Genomic DNA, 26,020 nt, shown 5'->3' with positions numbered 1-26,020 from the left:
CAAATATACAAAAAACACACCTATTTCCCAAAGAGATAATGTCCTCATCCTTAGTCATACCCCACCTTCATTGTTCAGGGGATGGGGTATGGGGAAAGGTGAATGAATAAGAAATTATTGAACTAGATCTTACAAAGGACTATTTTAGCAATTAAATTGGACATTTCCTCAATTTAAGTGGATTATAACCCCTCTAGTTATTAGTATAGAGTCTTCTTAAATTGATATGGTCAATATAAGTCATCCCTTGGTAGTAAATCTTCTCATAATGAGCCTCTCCAGTTTTGATTAGATTGGTCCTTGACAGCTGAGTTAACATCTCAGATAACAGACATACAGTCTATACTTGAGATTTTCCAGCTTAGTAGGACCTAAAAGAACTTGTGCTCCAGTGGAATAGCCTTTGAGAATCCAAGGTCATCCTCCATAATACAAGGAGGCATCAAAATAAGAGAAAAGTGTAATCAACAAAAGAAGTTCTTTTGGGAGGAAGGAGTAATAGGTTCAATTGGCTGGCAACCAAGATTTCTTTCAACTCTAAAATGGATTTGAATAAAAGGGGGAGAATGAGTATCAACAAGAGTTTATCTTAGGAATATGACTTTGGTCATTAAAAATTGACTTTACCTGCTTTTTGACTGATCGACTACTCATGATTTTCTCTACTACAGGACCCTCTGCATCAACAGATTCCTGTAAAATAAAGTATATGAGTCAATTGGAATGGTTTTTTTTACAAGAAGATTTTATGCCATTTGCAATATAGGTGATCATTCCATGCCGCTTTCTAATTCACCCCTTCAAATTCAGTACTTGCTAGACACTGAAGTATGATGAGTCCAGCTATTAGTCAAGCAAGAATCAATGCAGATATGAAGAAAATTAACTCTACAGGGAAGGTGAGACATACTTGTTTATCATTTCATAGGTATGTGGTTTAATTATGTAGATTCTCACAAGTCCCTAAAGCTAGCAAGTATTCAGAAACTCCAATTGCCAATACAGAATACTCTCCACATGGCAGCAATGAAAAATATAACTTTTCTTCATCTATACCCATGGGATAAATATAGTCATCACTCTACTATTGTAAGCATCTTTTATCTATATGGATCATACAAAACATTATATAACAGCTTAACATTGGCCAAATTGCCAAATAAAGCACTGACATGAATTTAACACATTTTTCAATGGGTTACTAGTTTGTTAACTAAAGTACAGCAGTGCTAAGAAAAGAGCACTATAAAAAGAAAAAAAAACCCAAACCCAACTTTACAATAATCATTCTTATATTACTACCCCTCATTTTATACAAACTATTTTATCCATCATTTACATTGCACAGAGAATAAAGTAGACCCTGCTGGGTACTACAAGGCTGTAATTTCATAAAGGAGTTCTTATGGTGCCTAACAGCAGGAGACAAGCTTGAGTGGTTTATTAAAGTCATAGAAGCTATAGCACTGAATTCTCAGAGGTAAATTCAGTCTCCTTGTAGCCTAGTTCTGATTTTTTTCCTCAGCAGAGACCATTAATTCTCCAGAATTGTGTCAAATTACATATCACAGGCTTGTAGAAAAATAAATTTGAGCGAATATAGCTTTTTAAAGGAAAGAGCAAAACAACTTGCTTCTCTTAACACATTGTACTAACACTGGATGAAAACCCTGAAGCTATAAGTCCAATCACTCTACTGAACTATTCAGCTTCCAGGTAAAGAATTCACAGTTCATCTTCATTTATTTATTCAAAACAGCAAGCTGACCTGCTGCTCGGACTGTGAAGTATTTGAAGGGGAGTCTCTCCCAGCAGCATCTGCATCATCTGCCTCCTCATCAGAAATCTTGAACTCCAGGTCTTCTGTATAACGCTTTCTCTTAACCTGCCTGCTAGAACGTCTCTTCTAAAAGAAAAAAAATAATAAAAAACTAAAAATTACTGACATTCTTCATATGTGTTGAAAGCAAGGAGAGGGATGGCACATGCTGCGAGTGATTTTGACCAATCATGATTTAAAAATTCAAAGTTCTTGTTCTTGGTGTGAATTTAAATAGTTGGAAACTTTATTAAAAATATAGGTTGAACACCCAGGAAAATAGTATTACTTTTGTGATAACAGCTGAAATTTACACAGGACTTTAAGGTTTCAAAGCACACATACACACATATATATGTATATATTTATACTTATATATAAAATCTAATTTGAGTTTCACAGCAGCCCACAGGGTAAATAATTCATGTATTCTCCCCATTTTAAAGACAAGAAAACAGCTTGAGAGTTGTTCAGTGTATTGCTCAGCATCAAACACCTCATAAGTACCTATAGCAGGGATTTAAACCCAGGTTTTTTTGACTTTAAGTCTAACACTTCTTTTCAAACTCCAATCTAGCATACGTGAGAGAAAATGAGAGTTTGCAAGGCATGTGATGAAGAAAATCATCTGAGAAAACTTGAACTACAAATAATTGCACAGAGTTTTGAATTGCTGCCATATTCTTCTATAACAATATACTTCTAAGAATTTGTAAAGAATACAGAAAGTGGAAAGAACATAATAAGAAAACTGTCATTAATAACTTAGTACATTCTATACAAGAGTAAAAGGGAGTTTAAATGTGTTACATATTCACACCTCTTAAAATAGCCCTGAAAATTGGTAGGGAAAAATATTGGCTAGCTCATATTTAAAAAGGAATGATACTGAAACAGATACTAAATCTCATCCATATTCATATAGTAAATAACTATATCTCTGACTTCATATCCATTAAATTCACAGACTGTTTTTCCATTGGAATGACAATTCTTCAACATAGCACTTTCAGAGTGGAACAAAGTCTAGATCTGGATATAATGGAGCAGACCCTCTAGATCTAATTTATTGTATTATAATTTACATACATCCAAACAAGATTAAGCTGCATTTTTATAGTCAGAGATAGGTTGATTATAAGAATCAGATGTAGAGAGTTGGATGCTAATAACATACTGCAGCCTTGCTGGGGTTCCATACTATGTGACCTGTATCAACTGTATATTTTTACTATAGTATCTAAATCTCCTGTAATGGGGTTCCAGAATTGGTTTATACTGAATTAAATTTCATAATAATATTGTAACTCCTCAGGGAAATTAAGAAATCTTTTTTTTCTAACAAGTTTGTAGTTCAGGATCACTTGTTAAGTAAAAATTACTCCTTATAAAAACTTTGTGAAGTAAATTATATTTACCCCCACAAATTCTCAAATGAACATATAATAACTTATCCAAAGCCAATCAGAAGATCAATCACGAAGAGAGAAGTGGAACTCAAGTCCCAGGGCCCACATATTGTAGCATGGTATAATGCTTCTGTAATTTTTAGTTATGTATGTAAGGCATTTATCTGAGGTACCAAGTTTACTTTTATCAGATTCCCAATATGAATTGATTCTTTATCAATTAAAATTTGTGACATGTCTGCACTCAACTAATTTTTTGTTCTGTCCCTATCACAAACTGATTTTGTAGGTTAGAATGAAATATAAGAATCTGTTTGTTTTTTGACAACCACACCACAGTGAAATGCTTCAGTTTCATTAGCAACAGAAGGCTCACTCTGTAGAACTGTATTTTAAATGCTTTTAAAAGGTTAGCAGGTACAATGGTCCTGCTGAAGGAAATAACTAATTGGTTTCCATTATCTCACTACTGTACCTTTCTGTGGTACCTTCTTCTGAACTAGATAGCACTATCTGCAATTTACAAACATTTAAAAATCACAGTCACAGAATTCAAGAAGTTTAACTTCTACCCTGCATGCATATGTTACAGGAAGAACCATGGTAAACAACTTTGTAGCATCACTTCCTGAACAGCATATATGAAGAAAAAGTACTTCCTTGAAAATAGAGCTGTCTTTGTATAGTTATTTTTTTTACTGTTACATATTCTATAACTGATTAAAATACCAACTCAAAGGTATGCTTTAAAAAGCATTTAGGGTATTACCTTCAAAAAAAAAAAACTTGGTCATCTGTAACCTATAAACAACAGTTCTATAAAATTTAATGATAATTCTTCTTAGTAAACTGATATTTGTGAGAAAATTCAGAGAGTTAGCTATGAATTTTAAAGAAATCTTCTTACTGTTTTATAAAATGTTGTACAAGTCCTAATTAAAGTGAGCATGATTTGGAAAACAGCCAAATACATAAAATTGGAATCATCCTTTCACCACAATTTCTCTAGTAAATTTCATTAATCTACTAACTTTGTCAACATCTTTACTGTTGTTGTACATAACAATAAAAAGAAAGCATATAATTATCCTAAATGAATAATACCATCACTAGGCCAGCTATATTTAATTTAGCTTTTTCAGATCACTTTAAAGAATATAATTTTGTAAGGTCACAGATAACGGGTAGCTTTGCTAAAGGAAAAAAAAAGTATCTACAACTCTGGAATGCATTTGTATCTTTCAAGTATTTTATTTCAAACCTCCAAGAGAAAAAAACAAAACCAAAAATGAAAGCGAATATTCATTGAGAATCTACTATGTGATAATGAAAAGTCACTCAAGCCTCTGGGGGTAGGTTTCCTATTGCAGTAATGCTCCCTGATAACTACTCCTTGATAACCATGATGTCACACAAGATACATTCCAGGGCATCCCGGTAGAGCATATTGGCATGATTCCAAGGAACCTAAAAAGGAAATGATTTCTAGCTGTTATGTACTGAACTGAGTATCACGCTTAGCCTCATCAGTGAAGGTGATGTACCCTGTTTGAGAGAACTAAAGTTTCTCATATTTACTTCAAGGACAGTTTTGCAAGTGATATGTACATTATTTCCCAAGAAATAAATGAATATAACTTGGGAAAAAGTATGCTGAATCAACTGTCTAGAAAACAGAAGTCTACTAGTTCATGGAAGGCCTGCCATCACACAAAGATGCTTCACTCTGATCCAGGGAAGTGAACAGAAGCTCCTAAGCCAAGCACAAATGGCTCTATACTTAAAATTTTCATACTGTGAAAAGAATATTTCACAAAACTTTAGGAAAGTTAACTAATATGGTACATTGTAGTTTTTAAAAGAACTTTTGCCAAAAAACACAAGCAACTTTTCTAAACCTTTAGATCAAATTTTAATGTTAAGAATAAGCAGGGAAAGCACTCAGAAACTCTCAAAAGGAACTTTTAAATTTATTCCAGTGTTTTTTAAAAAAACTTTTTTACAATTGTCTAGGTCATGAAAGAATTAGGGCTGAGATTCTATACATGATCCCTGAGGTCTTTTTTCTAGGCTTAAGTCCTATGATTCTATGGCAAAAGCTACAAAATTCTAGTCAGGAGTGAGTGTATCACTCATATACACTCCATTCATCCTTGGTCTCTCTGACTTTCACCTCTCTGGAAATAATGTCCCAGCTAAAAATAGAGACATCTTAAAAGCATCTCTTTAACGAAGATGGAAGGAGAGTTTCTGTTGTGCCTTATAGCTATCTGAAGTTACCGAAAATTAATCAACACTTAGGCATCAGAATAATAGTCTTACCTGGACACCTGGATCATCATCTTCTTCAGGAGGAGGTGATGGTGGTGGAGTTCTTTCTAAGTCTGAGTTTTCAGAACCTTCCGTTTTTCCCTTGTTAACCTTTTTCTTCAAAGCACTTGCTTCAGAATCTGGTTTCTTATTACTAGAATTCAAAGTACAGTTGCCTAGTCAGTGTTGGGTTTTGTTTTTTGGGTTTTTTTTTTAAGTTTCTCCCATGGATACATGCCTCATCTTTCCCAGATTAATATCTCCCAAACTATCAACCATAATAAAATAATGCATTATTTTTATTTTTTGTAAGGAGGTATCATACGATTAAGTTCTTGTGGCAAAACTCTATTTTTTGATGAACATTGTAAATATTTGCCCTAATTTAAAAAAAAAAGAGTCATACACACAAAAAAAGAAAGAACAAACCTCTACACAATGCATATCCTTTATATTTGCTCACCAAGACAAAGCAAAATACAAGCCAAAACTCTAACTCATTCTGAGAAATCATATAAAACACCTCCGTGTTATCCTGGCTATATATGCTCGATATACTGTGGCATGGAGCCATTCATTAAGAAATAATTTTACTATCAAGTTTTTAAGGTGTTAGAACACCTTTTTTTTAATGGTGAGGAAGGAAAATGGAATGTGATTATCTTCTTCCCTCGCCTTTTGCAGTTGGCTTTAAATACTGCTATTATTTAGATACTCCATTTGATCAATGCTTTGAAATACATTTATAGTATATTATTTGATTTGTCAAATGGCATAACATTAAAATGTAAGAACTACTACCGGTTTTATTACTTTTTTTTACCAGATATTTCACCTCTTGAAATAATTTTATCAATTATTTTTGTTTGTATCAACGTTTTTTTTGTTTTATTTTTTCTTGATGCTGAAACAGTATGCTAGTTCATTGGCTTATATTATCTTTAAGGTAGCATATTATTTTTAAAAGCCAGGTTATTGACAAGATATGCAGCAAAACAAACATAACTTAAAGTAGAGGTCCCACTGTATGTTTAGATTAAAGACTAACAGGATTTAAATATTATATAGATCATCAAACATAAGAATGGATTTTAAGAAAAAATAATGAGATAAAATTTGTTTATCAGCCACTAGAGCAACAATTCTGTCTGCTCTACTTGTTAACTCTTTTTTAAGGTAAATTTGGTTCTATCATTCAACTTCAGTTTCTAGTCTGGCACCAAGACTTCCTAACGTCAGCTATCATTTATGAGAAAATATTTACAAGAATCTATACTGAGTAGCAATTACTTTACATCATTACTATACTGCCCAGGAATCAGAATGGTTTTGAAAATGAAAAATTCTCCTTTCAGTCACCCTCGAAAAGTTTCTATTCACTGAAATTTGTAGTTTCACAGAAAAGGATGCTGACTAAATGCACTAAACTGCAATTTTCAACCTCATGGCCCTTAAAAGAAGGCAGAGAGTTCTCTGAATTTTTTTGAAGTTAAGCTCTTATCAAATAAAACTTGATTTCTCAAATTATTGCTAATATAACCACACATACCATCATACATAGTAATATATATGGTTTGCTATCTTTTGGATGACTACAGTAAATGCTGTAAACTCAAAAGTAATTATTTGAAAAATAATGGTTCCAAGTTTTTTTCTCCCCTAAAAAAACACTAATAAACCTTCAAGCAAAAGGAAATAATGGCACTCTAACTTAAAACTCAGGGGCACAGCAAAAGACAGTTTAGCTCCAAAAAGATCTTTCAAATTATGACAATTCTTTAAAAAGTTTAATTCCCTGAAAGATCCACATAAAGCATAACATTTTTTTTTTAAAAATAAGAAAATCCATACAACAGTTCCTCTTCCAACTGTCCTAGTGTTTACGCTACACATGGACAGAAGTCTCCCCTACTATGAGGCTCCATTTCCAGCATTTATTTCCGCTCTAACTGCCACAAATTATACAATACTACAGCTGAACACTGGGCCCCTTTCCTTTCATCTGCACGCCAAGAGCAATCAGATTACCCTGGTAACCAGTGGTCACATGATCAGCACCTGCTCTTTTGGCTGGATGCCACTGACTAAAGCCATCTGCTTCCCTCAATCAGCTTTCAAACATTCTCAACACCTGCGCTGCAGTGTTTTGTGGTTTCTTTTATCAAATCAGTGCAAAACTGCTTCCAAAACTTTACATATTTCTCAAATTTGTTTAAATCAAAGGTAAGCCTGTCAAAGAGTTGAACCACTGCCAGGTAAAGTAAGTTGACAGCCTAGTGCTTTTCACTGGTGACCTCTATAAAGCAGAGCAAAGCACACAATTTAATTTAGTAGTAGTTACTGCGCCCTGGTGCACTATCACATATGAGTAACAGGCTTAATGTCTTGAAGAATAGCACAGACCAAGTTTGATAAAATATCAATTTGCTGAAGGCAGAAAAGTGCTAATGATTCTTCACCTTCCTGAGAATGCTCCATGGAACCTCCATGACTGTTCAAGTCATGTAACATCTCTCCAAGTGCTTATCACATATGAAAATTCAGACAAAGAGCACGCAGCCAAGTGGGGTACTGATGCTGGATCTGACTACCGAAAAATTTCTAAACTCATTAGCCCTTGCCTTATTGACGTTGTACAGAGACTGAGCTCAACATGTTCATCCTTGCATCTTCTCATAACATTAGTCAGAATACAGTCATCCTGCAGATGCTAGAGCTTTTCACTAGAAGTATATGTGATATATATATGCTCACGCGTGGGCGCGTGTATGTATATACACACACACACACACACACACACACACACACACAGTTCAGTTATAGTGAGCAAACCAGGGTTTCAAGCTCAATCCTTGATATGATATAAAGCAGATCACCTTATGTCTCTGGGTCTTGATTTCCTTATTTGTAAAATGAAGGAATTAGACTAAATCATGACTGAGGTCTCTTTCTAGCTCCAAAAGTATGACGAACCAACTAAAACCACACATTCCAGAAAATATGCTTCACATTCAGGATCATGAGCATCCAAATTCTTGGCAGAATGTAGGGAAAAATGTTTTACACTCACATATAATAATTAGCAATTCTATATAGTTTAGGTTTCACATTTGTTAGTTCAAGTTTTTACTTTTTACAAGTATTTACACAAATAAAATTCCTAACAGTAACAAGACTGCATCTGATGGTTTGGGGAATGAATTTCATAGATAATAATTAGCAATTCTATATAGTTTAGGTTTCACATTTGTTAGTTCAAGTTTTTACTTTTTACAAGTATTTACACAAATAAAATTCCTAACAGTAACAAGACTGCATCTGATGGTTTGGGGAATGAATTTCATAGCTTTGTCATCAGCAATTGTACTCAGTTCACTTGTTCTACTCAACTCCTCAAATTTAAGCATTAGAACTAGAAAGCAAATTCTGTATAAACTTATATAACCAACCAAAACCACACACTAGAAAATGTACACATTTCCAAATCCACATTCAAGACTGAAACAGTCCAAATTTTTTTAACCAAAATTTTACACATTTGGATGACAACTTGTTAGGTTCAGTGTTTGTAGTTTTAAGGTTATAACATTCAGGCTATTCCATTATCTTTATTATGTAAAGATTAAAATAAGCATGACTACAAAGAAGAAAACTTTTCCAAATATGTTTGCAATGAGTTCAGAGAAGTTATAGCATATACTCTAAAAAAACTATACTGAGATGTTCAGTGTTATACACACAGGGGTTGATACTCTCACTTCCAACTACATCAGTGTTCACCACTAATTCTTTGACAACTGTCTATCTACCTGGATGAGAGTCTGCAAGCATGACTGAACAAGAGTTTCCACTTCAAGAAAAGTTAGTTTGTTTTAGTCCTTCTCAATGGTGTTAAAATTGCTATGGAATAGTAAGAAAGCACCACATAAAAGTATATGGATTTATAATGACATATATGTAATTGAGATCTAGAAAGAATGGTACAATTCTAAAATAGAATAAATCATGGCCATTTTCCAAGATTTCACAAAAATTCTCACCTAAAAATCTCTCTCTCTCTCCCTCTCTTTCTCCCCCCCACCCCACCCCCATGCTTCATCCATCCCTTTATCTCCTGTTACTCTTGGTTCTGGAAGAGGTGAGCTTATTTTACCTCTGAAAAAAAATATTTTCAAAGTACCCCATTATAGGTTTTGAGTCCCACTGCTTTTTCATGTATAAAGTGAAAAACAACATGATTTACTTGAACACCAAAAGAAAGTATCTTTTACACACTAGTATAAACTTTTTAAATACTTGTGGATAAATTGGATGGGAGAGAATATAAAGCCAATATAGGTGATAATTCAGGTCCATAATAAGAGAGTAACCTTCAAATTTTTATAGTTCACATCCTCAAAAAGTGAGCAAAGCATATATATTTTAATTATTATCCTTTTGGAATCACTTTACTTCCTTTAGTCTGAACTCCATCTTCAAAACCAATTTTTTATTACCCAACTCACATAGTCCATTTCAAACATATATATATATATACATACACCTACACATATACACACATATATATATACACACACATATGTGTATATGTATGTATAGAGATATGTGAACACAACAATAATTCAAATGAAACCATAAATTTTATCTTAGGATTAATTTCCTAGTCTACCAACAAATTAGTAATCTACTTTCAAGTTATTTGTCTGGGAGACAGCAATGCTTAGCTGTGAACAAGTGGTAGGTGTTACTACATCTCTTACAAAAGTATCTAAGATGCTAACCTACATTGCTCCTGTAGACTCCTTAGTGAACAACCAATACTCAGTTTTAAGGAAGACACATGGGAAATCCATTTTGTTAAAATATCTGTATTTTATAAGAAACATGGAGATAGTGCATTTCATAATTCTATATCTCTGTTCATAATTGTATATTTCTATTTAAAGATTCATTCATACTTAGGGTCATTTTAGTCCTCCTCTTCAAGAAATGAAATGTACACTTGCACATTGGTTGGAATTAACCTATGTTACCATATTAGCTTCTATATGGTTTTGCTTCTTACCATGAAACCTCCTGTAACTTCATTATGATTTATATCTATTGAAAAATATAATTAGAATGAAATTAGAGTTTTCATTTAGTTGGTCTCTAACATTATTTTAGATAATTTTTAAAATGTGCCACATGACTCCTTACCACCACACACAATTTCATTTTGTAAGCCAGAGAAGTATCATGAGTAGAATTGTGAAATTTGCTTAAAACATAGAACAAATAATTTCAACAACCACTGCTTAATTTAATTGTTCCTCTTTGTTTTGACATTGACAGTCTGCTGTTTTAGCCCCATTTTCCCACACACTTATTAGGATACAATGAAACAATCTATCTCAGAACAAAATATCTTGAAGCATACTGTTCACAGCCAATATAGGCATTTTAGGAACCTATATGGAAGGAAGGAAGGAAGGAAGGAAGGAAGGAAGGAAGGAAGGAAGGAAGGAAGGAAGGAAGGAAGGAAGGAAGGAAGGAAGGAAGGAAGGAAGGAAGGAAGGAAGGAAGGAAGGAAATCACAGGGCTGGGCAGGGCAGAGGTGTTAAGAGATTATCAGCAATGTTCAGGTTGAGAGCTGTGACAGCCTTCACCTTAGCCTCTAGGTTGAAAGGATAGTTTGTGGATATGAAGAAAGAGTGGGAGGGCCTGAGTGCTAGAATATAGTAGATCAGGAATATCTATATGATATTTTGGTACTTTTTTAATATAACCCTACACATACCCCAACCTACTGAAATTTGTTTTAATGTCCAAGTAAAGAAATCCACCTCTGTATTTAGCTTTTAATTTATTATCCACAGATTTGAGTTTAAACTTTTGTGTGATTCTGAGATCCTGTCCTAAGGACTGCTGGGGGGGCTGGCCAGTTCTTTAAAGGGAATACTGGCAAATCATAGAAAAAGAAGTTATAGTAGGAAGCTGATAGAAAAGTCTAATCATTCTCTTGTTTAACACTAAATTCTCTGCACCAGAAATTGTCCCTCTTGTCATGGTCAAAAATTGAAATTGAAAATCCAAATTCAATAAATTTAATGGATCATATTAAGAGTTGCCACAAGTAATAAGGTGGCAAAATATCTAACAAAATGATACAATCAGATCAATTCAACACAAAACTCTCATTAACATATCAGCATATCTGTCCATATAGCAGTGACTAACACTAAAAGGATCATAGATTGTTCAAACTGTACCTTTTAGCAACACCTTTCAATAACACTTTCATAGTGCACTTCAACAAGTGCTACACTGTGAGATAACTATTTGGCTAATCATATTCACATTCCTGCTGGGTACACAACCAAAACAATACTAACTTAACATGTTCCCATCTATGCACACCACAGGTCTTGACCCATCAAATGAAACAACCAAAGCTAACTCTGGCAATTCCAAACCCTGCAATCTATATCCCAGTTAAACTGAATACTTATCTTAGAAATAAGCTGTTCTTCCTAGTCGGCTAGGTAGAACTACAAATTAGTCAAACCATACTACAAACTTTGGCTGGGTGCTTTTAAGCAGAGGGAGTAGAATACTGAGCATATGGTTAAACCTAAGAAAGACCACCACCTACTCCAACAGGAGGGGCTGAACTCCCATGAAATTAGATTAGTTCCCACAGAAGACAGGACCACACACAGAAACAGTGTTCTGATGGAAAGTCCACTCTCCCTTTTTCCCTTCCTTTTTCTCTGACAAGGGTGCATGCTTTGTTAGTTCACATTGCTAGTCTTAGGGAAGGGAAAGGATCCAAACTATATGGGCTTTGACATAAGAATAAAAATAATGGCTGACATGCTTGCATACTAGCAGGGTCCATTTAAATACCTTCCAATAACATTTCAAGAATTAAAAAAAAGCTTTACACAATAAATGTTAAAAACAAAAACAAAAAGACCTTTGCATCTATGCAGAGCTTTATACCTTTCAAAAGACCTTCATTCATATTTCTATATAGATATGTAAAAAAAATCTTCATTTTGCTTTTTTCTAATCCTACATTCCAACTCATTATAACGATTCACATACCCTGTCCCATAATCCCACTTGAGTAAAACTTCAAAAACAATGTTTCTCCCACAGCCATTCTTTTGTAATTCATTGTAAAGTTACTGTCAGACTCATCTCTCAAGTCTTACTGTAGGTGGTAGAAGAACTTGAAATTAAGATCCATTTGTACCTTTTCCTTTTAAATAACCCAAGGGGCCATAGGCCACAATTCTGAAATTCTACTATAGCTCAATGGATTGGCACAAACTGAACACAAAAATAGGCCCACTGCCCCCAATCACCTGAGGCTGGCGGAATGAGAGGCAGTAAGGCTTGCTGTTAAGTTGCAGAATTGCTTCCTCTGACCACTACAAATTGAACCATGCGGTATAGGAGATGCTATGATTTAGACTTAAAACAACAACAACGATGACAACAAAACAACCTGCTTTTTTCTCTTCTTTGCTTGGCTGATCTTAAATGTATCAGGTAGGAAAGGGGTAAAATTTAAAAAGTTCAAAGTATATTCATATGTGTGTGTATGTGTATAAATATGCATGTATTATATATATATCTGCTCATATATACATATATATACACATACATCTATACATATGCATGTATATACATATATGCATGTAGATACATACACATAATACACGCACCCAAAATAATTAAGTAGATACTTACCTCAAGCATCTCATTGGCTATGGAAAGGACCCATGATTATCCTGTTGGAAAAGACAAGTTGGGATGGAGAGCTTCCATGTGGACATGGTCACAAGATCCTTCCTGTTGAGAGCTTGCCAAGGTCAACAGGCAAAGGCAAACTGCTCCCAAACCCAATTTTCAGTTTGGATCTCATGACAAATAAGAGACCAAGCAACATAAGGCCAACATAAAAGAATGTGGAGAGTCAAGGGATGCTTTCCTTCACTGGTTTTTTTCTTTCCTATTACTTGGCATACAGGGCTGCTTAAATCTAAAGTTTTCTTTCTCAGCCACACTTTCTATAGAACTTACTCCTTGATGGATGCACCTAGAACACTTACTTATATAATGCAGCCTGGCAAACTGCCTGCGGCCCTAGGTGAATAACAATTTCTAGCATGCGAGTAGTTTTCTAAAAAAAAAAAAACAAAAAAAAACTGGCTTAATTAATTTATGACTTATTTAGCTTACAGTTAAGAGGGGCTGAAAAGCTGGATTTTCTATATTTATTTGTAAAGCTTACAAATAAATTTACAAACAGGTTTGATTTTATATCTCATCTCTACTAAGTGACATCAAAATATAGTAGCACACTCTGGAGAATGTATTAATGTGCCATTACAGATCATCTTTGAGCTTACTGGCAGAATATAATACACTCAGGTGAATATATGGACAGATTACAAATTAGCAAATATTTACAGAGAACTCGGACATCCTTAGAAGAAAAATGCTGTATAAATCCTTTAGTTTTTCAAAGATCCATTGGTTTGCCAGTCAAGGTAATTCCTCCACCAACACAGATCACAATCTCCCTATGACTTTAGGGATGACCTTCAAAAGTTGCTGTAATTTTTAAAAAATGGAAATCAACACACTATCACTACCAACCTGATAATATAATGACACTCTCAGAATATAACAAGCTTGGCCCTTAAACAGTGAATAGAACCACTTCTGGTCACTTAGCTGCCTTTCCAGCTTGGTGGAAACTTTCAGAACACATATTCCACCAGTACAGCCTTTGGGAATTCAAGATTACTTCCACATCAAGAAGAGACACTAGAGAAGGACTACATAAAAACTAAGTACTTCATTTAATAGTGCTAAGAGTAGTATAAATTGGGCAAAGTGTTATTTACAGGCTTTTTTTCCCAGAATCATAAAGTTTTTTTATATTATATCTTTCTCATCTAAACCACAAATGATATTTTGAGTTTGGTTTTTGGTAGGAAAGACCAGGATGGAGGGAGGCATTGGCAACTATTTGAAGTGTAAACATTTTCCAAAGTTTCAGTAGGCAAAAAAAAAAATCTTTCATCAGTTTCCCATTTCCAATCCATTAGAAAACTATATATAAAATACTTATTAAATCTATCTAGCTATAAAATGCACAAATTCCTTCAAGAATTGAGGAAAATACTTTGAATTTTTTCTTATAATTTAAAGGAATACTCACATTTATTTAAAAGTATGTGCACTAAAAATAAAGAATACACCAGCAGTTCTCATTACACAGGTTTGCAAATCTTGGGGTCATCTTTCACTCTCCTTCGCCCAAATATGTATTAAATTAGCTGCCAAATCTTGTTCTTTCTACCTTCATGATTCTTAAATCCATCCCCTTTTCTCCACTTAAAAGGCCTTCACCCTAGCTCAGGCACTCCTAACTTCTTTCTTAGACTACTGAAATAGCCTCTTAGTATACTTACTAGGTCTCTCTGCTTTGAGACTCTCCCCTCTCCAATCCATTTTCCACACATCTGTCAAAAGTGACATTCTTAAAGTACAAGTCTGATCATGTCACTCCCTTCTTCAACAAATTCCAATGACTCCCTATTACTCTAAGATCAAATGTGAATTCTTCTGACTGTCATTTAAATCCCTTCACAATCTAACTCTAACTTAACTTTCCAGGATACTTCCCTTTCTACATTCACTCTTTGGTCCAGCCAAAGGAACCTTCTTGCTGTTCCTTACATGGCATTCTATCTTCAGTCTCTATACTATAGACATAGGCAGTCCTCCATAACACCACACCACCATTGCTACCATCTCCCAACTTGGAATTCATTCCCTTCCTCAATTCTTTCTTTTCAAATTCCTCAACTCCTTTAAAACTCAGGTCAACAGGTGGACTTCTGAAAAACCTGAAGAAAAGACTTCTGTGAACTGATGCCGAGTGAAGTGAGTTAGAGAACGTTGTCACAAGAACAGTAACATGATGACTAACTTGGAAAGACTTAGCTCTTCTTAGCAATACAATGATCTAAGACATTAGACTAAATCTAAGACAAAAGACTCAGAATTGAAAATGCTATCCATATTCAGTGAAAAAAATATGGAGTCTGAATGCAGATCAAAGCATATTATTTTCTCTCTTTCTCATGGTTTTTTCCCTTTTGTTCTGATTCTTCTTTCACAATATGACTGATGTGGAAATACATTTAATATGATTGTAAGTGTATAGCTGATATCAGACTGCTTGCCTTCTTGGGGAGGGGGCAGGGGAAGGTGGGGAAAAAATGTGGAACTCAAAATCTTACAAAAGTGAATGTTGAATACTATCTTTACATGTATTTGGAAAAAAATTAAATTCTATTATGTGGAAAAAAAGAAAACAAACAAAAAACTCAGCTCACCCACCTTGATGGAGCCTATTCTGATCTCTACAATTTAAAAATGTGACTCCATAAAAATCTTACTCCACTGCCTCATAAGAGCATGGTGGTGATTCTGACTTCTCAAAGATCATATTAACAGAGAAAAGGCTCTGACAAGTTCTAGCAGGTGGGAAAGGAACTGAAGAGAATATATGCTGACTAATGATCATTCTAACTAAGTTCAGAGAGGCTCATAATCAGGGATCCTACAGGTTGATGACTTTTTTTTCTTTTTTTGGCCATAGCACCTCTCTAAGACTATCTACTAAATCACAGAGAGGATTTCATCTGTCAATGGAAGGTGTATTCAAACTGATGACATGATTACAGAATCTTAAGGTAATGAAGTACAATTCCAATCAAATATGGAACTTTTCACATTCTTCTCACCTTAAAGAGGTAAAAAAAAAATTCAAAGACCTTGCTTGCTTTCTGCAGCCTTTCCTACAGAATCTGGGCAGCTTAGCTTAAAATAAAAAATGCAAGATGAAACTGAGAACATGGGCTTAGATATAATTACTGAGAAAAAAATGCACCCTCCTAACTCTAAATAGGTATTTCTCCACATAAACTACACATAATCAGGCTCAATCTAGTCACATCATAGCCATTCCTTTGATAATGACAGAGACTAGATGAGTGTGTATAGATATCACCATTCTTATAAAGCCACTATCTATCTCACGTCCTACTAATTGAAGACCACTAATTTAGGAAATCTCAAAAATGACACTTTGAAATAAAGAATTTCTTAAGAGAAAGATTTAAGTATTCATAAAGCATTTATCATTTTATGTCTTTATAGTCCCTTTATTCTAGGCATCTGCAGGAAAATTATTTTCTGTACAAACAAATTCATTAAGTTAACTTATTCACGAATGGAAATAGCTGGTATCGCATAGCATTTTGAAAAACAAAATTGCCACTGCTCTAATTCAATGCTTAAAAGCAAACTACAATGACAATTCAACATGAGTACTAACATAACCCAAACCCCCTATTACCTTCATCACCGCATATTCAATTTACATAATTATTCTGCTATGCTATTCAGAATTCACATTTGGTTGTACACATTCTGGTTATCCCTTCTTCGGGGATGTTATTTCCTTCCTAGATATAATAACACAGTAGCAAGAATATACTGCAACAGATTCAATTTATCTGACCAGTAGAAACACCACTCAACAGATGAATGGTTTAGTTTGTTGATTTGCTTAAAATCTTCATTTAGTTACCATGTTACTGGATAGTCCTTCCCATCTTCAGCATTACTAAGGACAAGCAAGTCTCCCAGGAATTATTCTCTACCAACATACTTTCCTCATTAAGTGAGTAGGTGTTTCTAAAAGTTTATGACCACCAGAGCCAACTCAGGTAAGTGTGTACTGAAAAAAGCAAACAAACAAAAGAACAAAAAAACCTGACTCTGTGCCCACACTGGATTTACAAAGGTAAATCCTATTGGGCCAACAGTAGATCATTTCACTTAACAATGAAAAAGCCTGGAGATCTCCGGACTGGTATTTCATTCAGTTACTCATTCACTTTTTAGGGCAAAAGAATATCTACCACTTATTACAATCACTGACTATAAGACAAGGAAAGCCATTATAATCCATCAGAAAAGTATCAATACTACCTAGAATGAACCAAACATGTCCTCTTCTTCCTGACATAAAACTCCAGAACTACACATAAATTAGATTTCCAATGATTACTAGCCATCAACATTTAATTTTCACATTGGTAGTAACTTTTCTTAGAATTTACAGTGGATTTCATGCCTTTTGAATGGGAAAAGAACAAGTTATATACTTGGCAAAAATCCCTAAATATTAGGTCTATTATATACTGGATCAAGGGATTGAGGAGTATCTCCTCAGTGACTGAAACTTGATTCCAAAACCCCCAAAACAATCCTAGCAAACCAAGATTATTTTCTATGGTAACCATTAATATCTGCCACCAGACTGTTCTTCAGATCATATAACACAGATGAGCACAGTAAGTTAGTATAACCTCACTTCTTAAAACAAAGGACATGAAATAGGCAGAAAGTAGGAGTGTTGAATAGTTTCAGAGGAAATGATGAAATATGCACGGATTTATTGCCCTGACTAGTTGAACACTTGTAAGGTATCTTGACAGAAGTCTCAGCTATTTGGTAATGCATTTTCTAAATATCAGGTGGAAAGGCCAAAGATTAGACCTGTGATTATAGGGAGCTTCCAGGTGAGGAAACTCTCTTACCAAGACAGGCTACAATCTTCCTAGAAATGTAGCCCTAGAAAGTTACCTATAGCAGGGGTCAAACTCTCATTCCAGAAACCAGATTAAAATGTAATTGAGAAATGTTTAATAAAATAAATAGAAATACAATGCAACACAGAAAATGCTAACATGTGGTTTTCTAAGTCACTATGTAGCCAGCAGGGACCAATTTCTATTTGAATTTGACACCATAGGCCTAAGACAACTGCAAAGCTAAGTGAGTTGCCCAGGGCCACACAGTCAGTACGTGTCTGAAATGGGTCTTGAATCCAGGTCTTTCTGTCTCTGAAGTCAGTTCTTTCTCTACTATGCAGTGTTGCTTCTCAAATGAGGTATGGCTATTCTAAAATATAGACTGAACATTTAATGTCACAGGATATAGAAACAAAGACAAATATTACCTACTTGAATGAACAATTTCTTAAATGCAATTCATTCGTACTGGCAAAACAAATTTGCCATTAAAAAGTGGTTTAGTTTTAAGTTTATTTCAAACTGTAACAGTGGAGGGGTTACCCTTACTGATGAGATGCATTCAAGTGTCAAAGCCCTTTCCATAATCGTACATTTGAGGCTTGCTTTTTAGCTGAGAAACATTTCAGATATTTCACACAATTATTTAGTCATGCTTTATAAATAGTCAATTTATCCCATTTACCAAGAATTGTTAGCCAGGAGACTCATTTTGTCTATCTGTACCTAAACTCCCAGACAATCCAGAAATGAAAGCCTTTTTTGGGGGGGGGTTGGGGGTGGGGAAGGAAACAGCAGGGGAAGCATGCAAAGCTGATTTGTTAATATCAACTTTTTAAAGTGGAGTTTGCAAACAGATCCAGATTAACAAAGACTGGCCATATTTCCATCTGGAAGCTATATTTTCTAACACTAGCCACATCCTGAAAAATAGATTCAGATGTTTGGAACAGGTTCAGAACAGTTGTAAGAAATGTTCAGTACAAATGAAAAAATTAGTCGTCAATGTCTTTTCCTCTCAGCTTTCCTTATTGAGTGAGTATTTATACCCAAAAAATTTAAGGCAGGACCTGGGATGGTGGTCTTTAGAACCTTCAATGTACGCTATTCTTGAGCACATACAGTATAGATAACTGCTATTTGATTTCTCCCACATCGCCCACTAGGATTTCAACTTTGCCCCCGAAAGGCTTACTCTGCCAAGTGGAGATAATTAATTCTCCTGTTCCAACTACTAGGAAACAGAGCTGAAAGGCTTAGTGAAATGTAGTGACCTTTCTTCTTCAATTCTCCTCTTTCCCACTACAAACTTGCATGATTGCCAAAAATAAGGTTTCTAGTCTCTGACTGCAAAAAAAAAAATAATGCTACTAACCTGGTTGCATTTTTTTATAGCATACATATTCCCTGCTATAACTACTCAGGAGGTAAATAAAAAGCTTAACCTTGAAATACAAAGGGGTTTCTAGTCCTTAAAATGTTCCAAATCAGCATTTCTGACTCATGGGGTTCTCCTAAGCACCAACAAGCCCTACAAATTATTATTACTGACAATAAAACCAAGGACAACTCTCACTTAAGGTTTTCAAGGTGCTTTCCTTCCCAACAAGCCTGTGAAGTAAATAGTGTTAAACTTCCATCATCCATGTAAGTATTCTCATTTTAATAATGAGGCAGAATAAAAACATATTAAAATATTGGTCTTCCATTTAACATACTCTGATTTTTAAAGTGACATTGTTTTTGTTTATTCCAGAAATGTATTTGATTCACAGTGATGTTCCCCCCTTCAACTTACCTTGTCTTTTTGTTAGACTTGGGTTTTGGTGTGGTATTTTTTGCTTTCTTTTCCTTTGGCTCTTTGGGGATCTTAGGGGTTTTCGGGGTCTTGGGTTCCTTAGGCTCCTTTTTCTCCTTGGGCTCCTTAGACTCCTTCGGATCTCTTCTTGCCTTCGGTTTTTTCTTTTTCTTTTTCTCTTCCTGGGACCCATCTACCGAGTTCCTGGCTATTTCCTGGCTGTCATTACCACCAGGGAAGTCATCTTGACCAAAACTTTTACTGGGATCCTCTGCAACAATGTGATTGTTTTTCTTTTTCTTCTTCTTTTGTTGCGGCTGTTGCTCCACAGATGGCAGATAATCATCACTCTTCACTAGTTGGGCCTTCGGTCCACTAACCTGAGTCATCTCCGGCACCGGTTTCTCTAGAAAGGGTTCCGATGGAGAATGCTGGAAGAGACAAACAAGAATAGAAATTAGTTTATGATAACCTTGAAAGGTGATAAGGAGTAGAAGGCACTAAAACAAATCGGCAAAGCTTCTCAATCAATTATCTATTCAAGCTAACCTCTACTATAATGATAGTCCATCAAAAATAATTTTGGATTTAAATATTTCTCCCATTCAAAAATTGTCTTCCATGATGATAACATGGTAGTACTTTGTTTAACTGAGAAAACAGAGAGGAAATTTACAACCATATAGTAAAATTAAGTAATTAATATAAGAAAGTTCATTTGATTAACGATAATTTTATGCACCTAAAAACAAAATTACTATGCAGTCATTAAAAACAGATGTCAAAAAATAAAGGTGCTATTTTATATTGACATTTAATCATATTTACTTACAAATGGCTTTTATAAGAAATGATGAAACCTTTGCTTATCCTTAAGTTTGACCAAAAATTATAAATTCACAGTAGGGTCCATTGATTTTATAAAGTCAAGGATCTCAGAGCAAGGATTTATCATCTACTTACCCCTACCCCACCCCATTCAAGAGTTTGTAATACAATAATGCAATATTCTGATCACTTTCAAACACTGGATCCCAACAACAAACCATTCTTACCATAATACAGATCATTTTTCTGACAACTCTTAATTAATCATCACTAAAGTAATATACCTACACAACAACAATGGGCTAAAGTTCAAGTATTTGTTGGGGTTTGGTTTTTTTTTTTTTAGTCACACTGAATTCTTTCTTCTTTCTTACCACTTACCCTGTGAAAACTTATCCAAGAAAGAATCAAATCCAACAGAGGATTCCTATGAGACACAGAAATCATTTTCTGTCTTTTTCATAATATCATAGGACCTTAGATTTAGAGTTAGAGAAATCACCTAGTCCAACCCTCTCATTTTACAGATGAAGCCAGTGAGATTGGTTGACTTGGTCTGTTCCTCAATATGAATCCAGCTCTTCCAACTTTTAATCCCAATTTTAACACTTTCCCTACACACTTAAAAATAAAGGAAAAGTTGTTGGTAGATACCCAGGTTTACTGGCTTATTTACAGAAAGGTTAGTGATTTTAATTAGGCAGGCCAAATCTGAAAACAGAGAATCACTAAAATTAGATCTGCAAAAGGTGATGCCTCAAAAAGTTTGCTTTTGTTAAGATTCCACCATTACAAATACAGTTGATGTAGTAGAAAGAGCAATAATAACCTGGGTGGGAGTGAGGAAAATCAGTTTCTAATTGCCAGAAAAACTACCTGTGTCACCATAACCTCTTGGTTTCTCTGTTTCCAAACCTATAAAATATGTTTATTCAGATTCCCCAAATCCTAAGATTAAGGTTTTCAATTCATAAATTTCCCTTCTTCATGTTTAGTTGTAACTGAAAGACATTGCATTGAATAATAGGAAACAAGAAAGAAACCCCAAAATGACAGAGAATAGAAAAATATGAGATTTGACTCATACTATGTGAGTTGATTTCTTCTTTGGAGGTATTCAGTTGAGGAGAGCCAAAACATACCTCCTCATGTTTCTCCTCCAAAGTTCTCTATTTCTGTGCACCATCAATACCCCAGCTAACCAGGTTTATAACACTGGAACCATCCTTTATTCATCCCTCTCCTTAATTCATCCCTCATACCTAATTAATCACCCAGTGCGTTGAGTCTGCCATTCTCTCCTCCTCTCCAATTCATTCTTCACAATTTCTAAAAACAATCTTATAAAGGTTGAGATTTGACCAGGACACTCGTCTAATCAAAAGCCTTCAATGGCTATCTGTTGTTGCTTTTAGGCTGAAATACAAATTCCTCAGCCTTCAACTTAAGACTCTCTAGATTCTGGCTTCTGACTACGTTTTTAGGTTCATTCTCTTCTACACAATATACATTCTTGCCCAGCTAGATACCTCCCAGAATTATCTATGCCTACCAAGTACTTTCTTTTTATTCCAGATTTTTAAAATTCTGTGTTGCTTCAAGAATCAGATCAGGTACCATCTACTTTATGAAGCCTTCTTTGATTCCCTCAGTTATTTAGGCACTTATCTGTGTACTGGTCATATCCCTCAGCAAATAAAAGCTCCTTGAGAGCAGAGATTTTTTTTTTGTATTTCCAACCCAGTGACTTACATGCTGCAGGTAATTCTTTACTATTACTTTAATTATATAATTTTCTTTCTTAAAAAATCTGTAATCTTACTATTCCTAATTGTTGAAAAGATAAGTACCAGCTGCTGAAAAATCAGAATTTCATTTTAAATATATTTAAAGAAATGCAATGTATTAATTTAACCCATCTAAAATAATTTATTTAATGACACAATTTTTAAAGCTCTGTTCTAATGAATAGATAAGATTATTTTGTTATTAACACACCTCCTGGAGCCTGTTACTGAAGTGCTTTAAAATAGTGCTATCTCTTAAGCAGATTGAACATTCTTATTCATGCTATTAATAGTGTGAAGATAAACTTCCACACTGCTACCAATGAAATGGTCAAGAATTCAGAACAGTGGAGGGAGCGGAGAGAGCAGAGTACAACAATATGTCTGAATTAGCATGAAATCAGATATTGGGAAGGGTCCTCAAAGATCATTTAATCCAACCTCCTCATTTTACTTATGAAGAAATGGAGGCACACACACAAAGGTTAGGCGATTTACCCTAGGTGACAAAGGTAAAGAGAAGTGTTATCAAGGTTTGACTCCAAATCTAGGGCCCTGTCCCCTAACTTATGCTGGTCTTACTATACTGTGTTTTTAGATTGTCTCTGCTATGTGATATTGCTCCCTAATATCAAAGCAAGGAACAATTCATGACTTACTGTAAAACACAGAACTATATAAAATATACTCTGTGTGTGTGTGTGTGCGCGCGCACTCGTACACAGAGACACACACAGACACTAAGGTTACTGTGGATACACCTCTTTTTAGGAAAATTAAGAAAAGTTACATGACTGAAAAGAGCAAAGAAGGAAGCCTATCAACATATACTAATGAAAATCTAGGATAGTGACTTATTTCCAGGTATTTGTACCTTTCTTTAAGCTGTGGAGCATCACCTCAGGTTACAGGATCTTAGTTCTTAAATGAGATATTTGGGTTTCCATTTATAAATAAGAAAAGGGGAGCATGCTATGGATTAAAACAAAAAAATCTAAAAATTATCTGTTTATTTAAACATACAAGGCATTTTATTTGCTTTCAAATAAATGAGACTATAACATAATGTCTTGTTACTCAATTTAATCTTCCACAAAATAAAGATTAAATACAAAATGTATATTAATCCTATTTGAGATGTAACACAATTATGTTTTGGTAGTATTTGAAATAAGGTGAAAAAGGTGCTCAGAAATATTACAGTGTTTACTAAACCTACATCTCCTTAAATCTTTTAGAGAAAAGCTGTTTTTGTAAACATTTAACAAAGAACAGATGGCCTGCTTTAATCATGTGAAAAAAAAAAAACCTGGAGCTCACATTAATACCCCTACAACAGCTTACAAGGACTAGGCACACCTCCCTGACCGAAGGCATGGTAGAGCCTTCCCCAATGCTATTTAGTTTTACAGTAGACATTTTCTCATCATTTCCCACTGCTTGACAGTTAATCAATGCCATTAGCATTTGGTATTATCACACAAGACATTCCTAAAATCTCTCATTTATTAAAAGAAGCATGCATGATGCTTAGCACTAGCAGTATTTAAAAATAAGCTTCACAAGGGGCTTATAGCTCAATACTTTAAAAACCAATTCTAGCTTTTCAAAATATTTTCAAGAATTTCAAAATTAGAGAGTGTCTAAATTTTTAGGATTAAAAACATCATGCCCAATATTCAAATTGCAAGTTAAAACAAGTCAATGCACTTTAAAAGATTTTAAGAGGAAAATATGCCAGAAAATACTAAATATCTGCATTCAAAATTTCAAGCTCATGTCTTATTAAAATGGACAGAATAAACAATTAAGGTCTGTTATGTGAAGTAGCAGAATGCTGAATTAATCTATCAAGAATGAATGTCAGAGGAAGAAGTACAGAAAAGGAAGAAGGCAATCTTTCTGTTGCTTTACCAGTGACTGAACTAACAACCCCAAACTTAAGTCCTAATAACAGATGAAAATCACACCGCTGGGAAAGAAGCATCCTGAGACAACATTCAGCTCTTCAGTTCATCGTACTTAAAAAGAGAAAAGTATGTGAAATGACTCAGATAACTTTTTATCTGATCTGAACTCTTATCCTAGATCTAGCACTAGTATTTATAACATCTTAGGCAAGTCACAGCCTCTCTGGGCCTGAGTTCCTATTCCGGAAAATTAAGGCACTAAACTAGATTATCCCTAAACTCCCCCTTCCAGCACTAAAATTTTATCATTCTATCTAAAAGCCAGCATCAAGAGAAATGCCATATATTTTTGCAGCTGCAGACATCAATTTTTAAGAAATTAAGTCAGGTGTGCTGTTCTTCCAGGTTTCAACAGCACTTTCAGACTTGGTTAAACAGAAATCTTCTTTAATCATGTTTTAACCTAATTATACTTCTGGAACCTCAATCTGTTAACTGCTGGATAACATGACAGGTAATGTCAAATTATCAGTTTCTAATGGCTCATATGTTCCCAATCTTTGCAAACTAATGTAATTCTGTTGAATATATATTCTTCCATCTAGAAACAAAATTTTTAAACCAACTTTTATTTTATTGCATAATACTAGGACGTAAGCCATATGCACAAACCTGGCCAGCACATGACTTTCAAAAAGAAGGAAAGAGGAAAAGGGAGCTACAAATGATAAAAGCATGTTATTCACAATATACAAATGGATTGTGTCACAAAATATCCCAACTATATCTTTCTGTAAAACAACAATGTTATATATGATGGTTAAGTCCTGAGGCCAATCCACCAAAACCTATTTAATCCATAATGTATCCAAAAGGTATAGCATTGTCCTAAGAGTACTACAGAACCTGAGCACAGTACATAAAAATATTGCTATGGTACATTATGTTCAGAGATGGATTCCAGAAAACAAACTTTTACTCATTAGCAGGGAATTTAACCTGTGACTGGAGGCTAAAGGGTTAAGCAGTAGATGGGGAGCATAATCAGAGGGGGTTAGTTGAAAGGTGGGTTATTGATGGGGGAGGTAAGTATTAAGGCATCACAGAAATAGGGTTTCTTTCTCAGAACCTACAAGGATATAGATAACCTAAATTTGCCCCCAAATCTTGTCTTTACTTATCTTCATCAGGCCCTGGAGATGGTCATCAACTTTCCTTTCCGCTGCCTATTACCAGGTTATTTTAAAACAGGAGTTTTTCTTGTTCCTGCCTGGCTAACTTCAGAACAGACCTTACATATCCCTGATGTAATTTTAAATTTTAGAAACTTCTAAGCTCTTTCTAAAGTGTTTTCTTTTAATTTTTCATACATTATAACTGCAGGAAGCATGAGCCCATTAATCCAAGACTCACACACTCAACACTTTACATGTTCACAACATTCCCATTCCTTGTCTCCTTGACTTTGCACAAGTTATCCTCCTACCT

The 26,020-nt window shown here is 34.6% G+C and overlaps 1 protein-coding gene across 3 annotated transcripts in view; it reads right to left on the bottom strand.

The window, feature by feature from the left end:
- Positions 1-26,020, bottom strand: part of CHD7 (chromodomain helicase DNA binding protein 7) — a 233,376-nt gene that overhangs the window by 81,712 nt on the left and 125,644 nt on the right. For all 3 annotated transcript variants that reach the window (XM_072604658.1, XM_072604659.1, XM_072604660.1), the window contains exons 3-6: positions 20,008-20,438; positions 5,551-5,692; positions 1,769-1,906; positions 628-693 (exon numbers count right to left, since the gene is read on the bottom strand). In XM_072604658.1, coding sequence (XP_072460759.1) covers positions 628-693; positions 1,769-1,906; positions 5,551-5,692; positions 20,008-20,438 — 777 coding nt within the window. The remainder of the gene's footprint in view (positions 1-627; positions 694-1,768; positions 1,907-5,550; positions 5,693-20,007; positions 20,439-26,020) is intronic.

This window comes from Notamacropus eugenii, chromosome 4, assembly GCF_028372415.1.
Source record: "Notamacropus eugenii isolate mMacEug1 chromosome 4, mMacEug1.pri_v2, whole genome shotgun sequence".
In the NCBI taxonomy this organism is placed as follows: domain Eukaryota; kingdom Metazoa; phylum Chordata; class Mammalia; order Diprotodontia; family Macropodidae; genus Notamacropus; species Notamacropus eugenii.
This window is presented reverse-complemented; position numbering and strand designations above follow the sequence as displayed.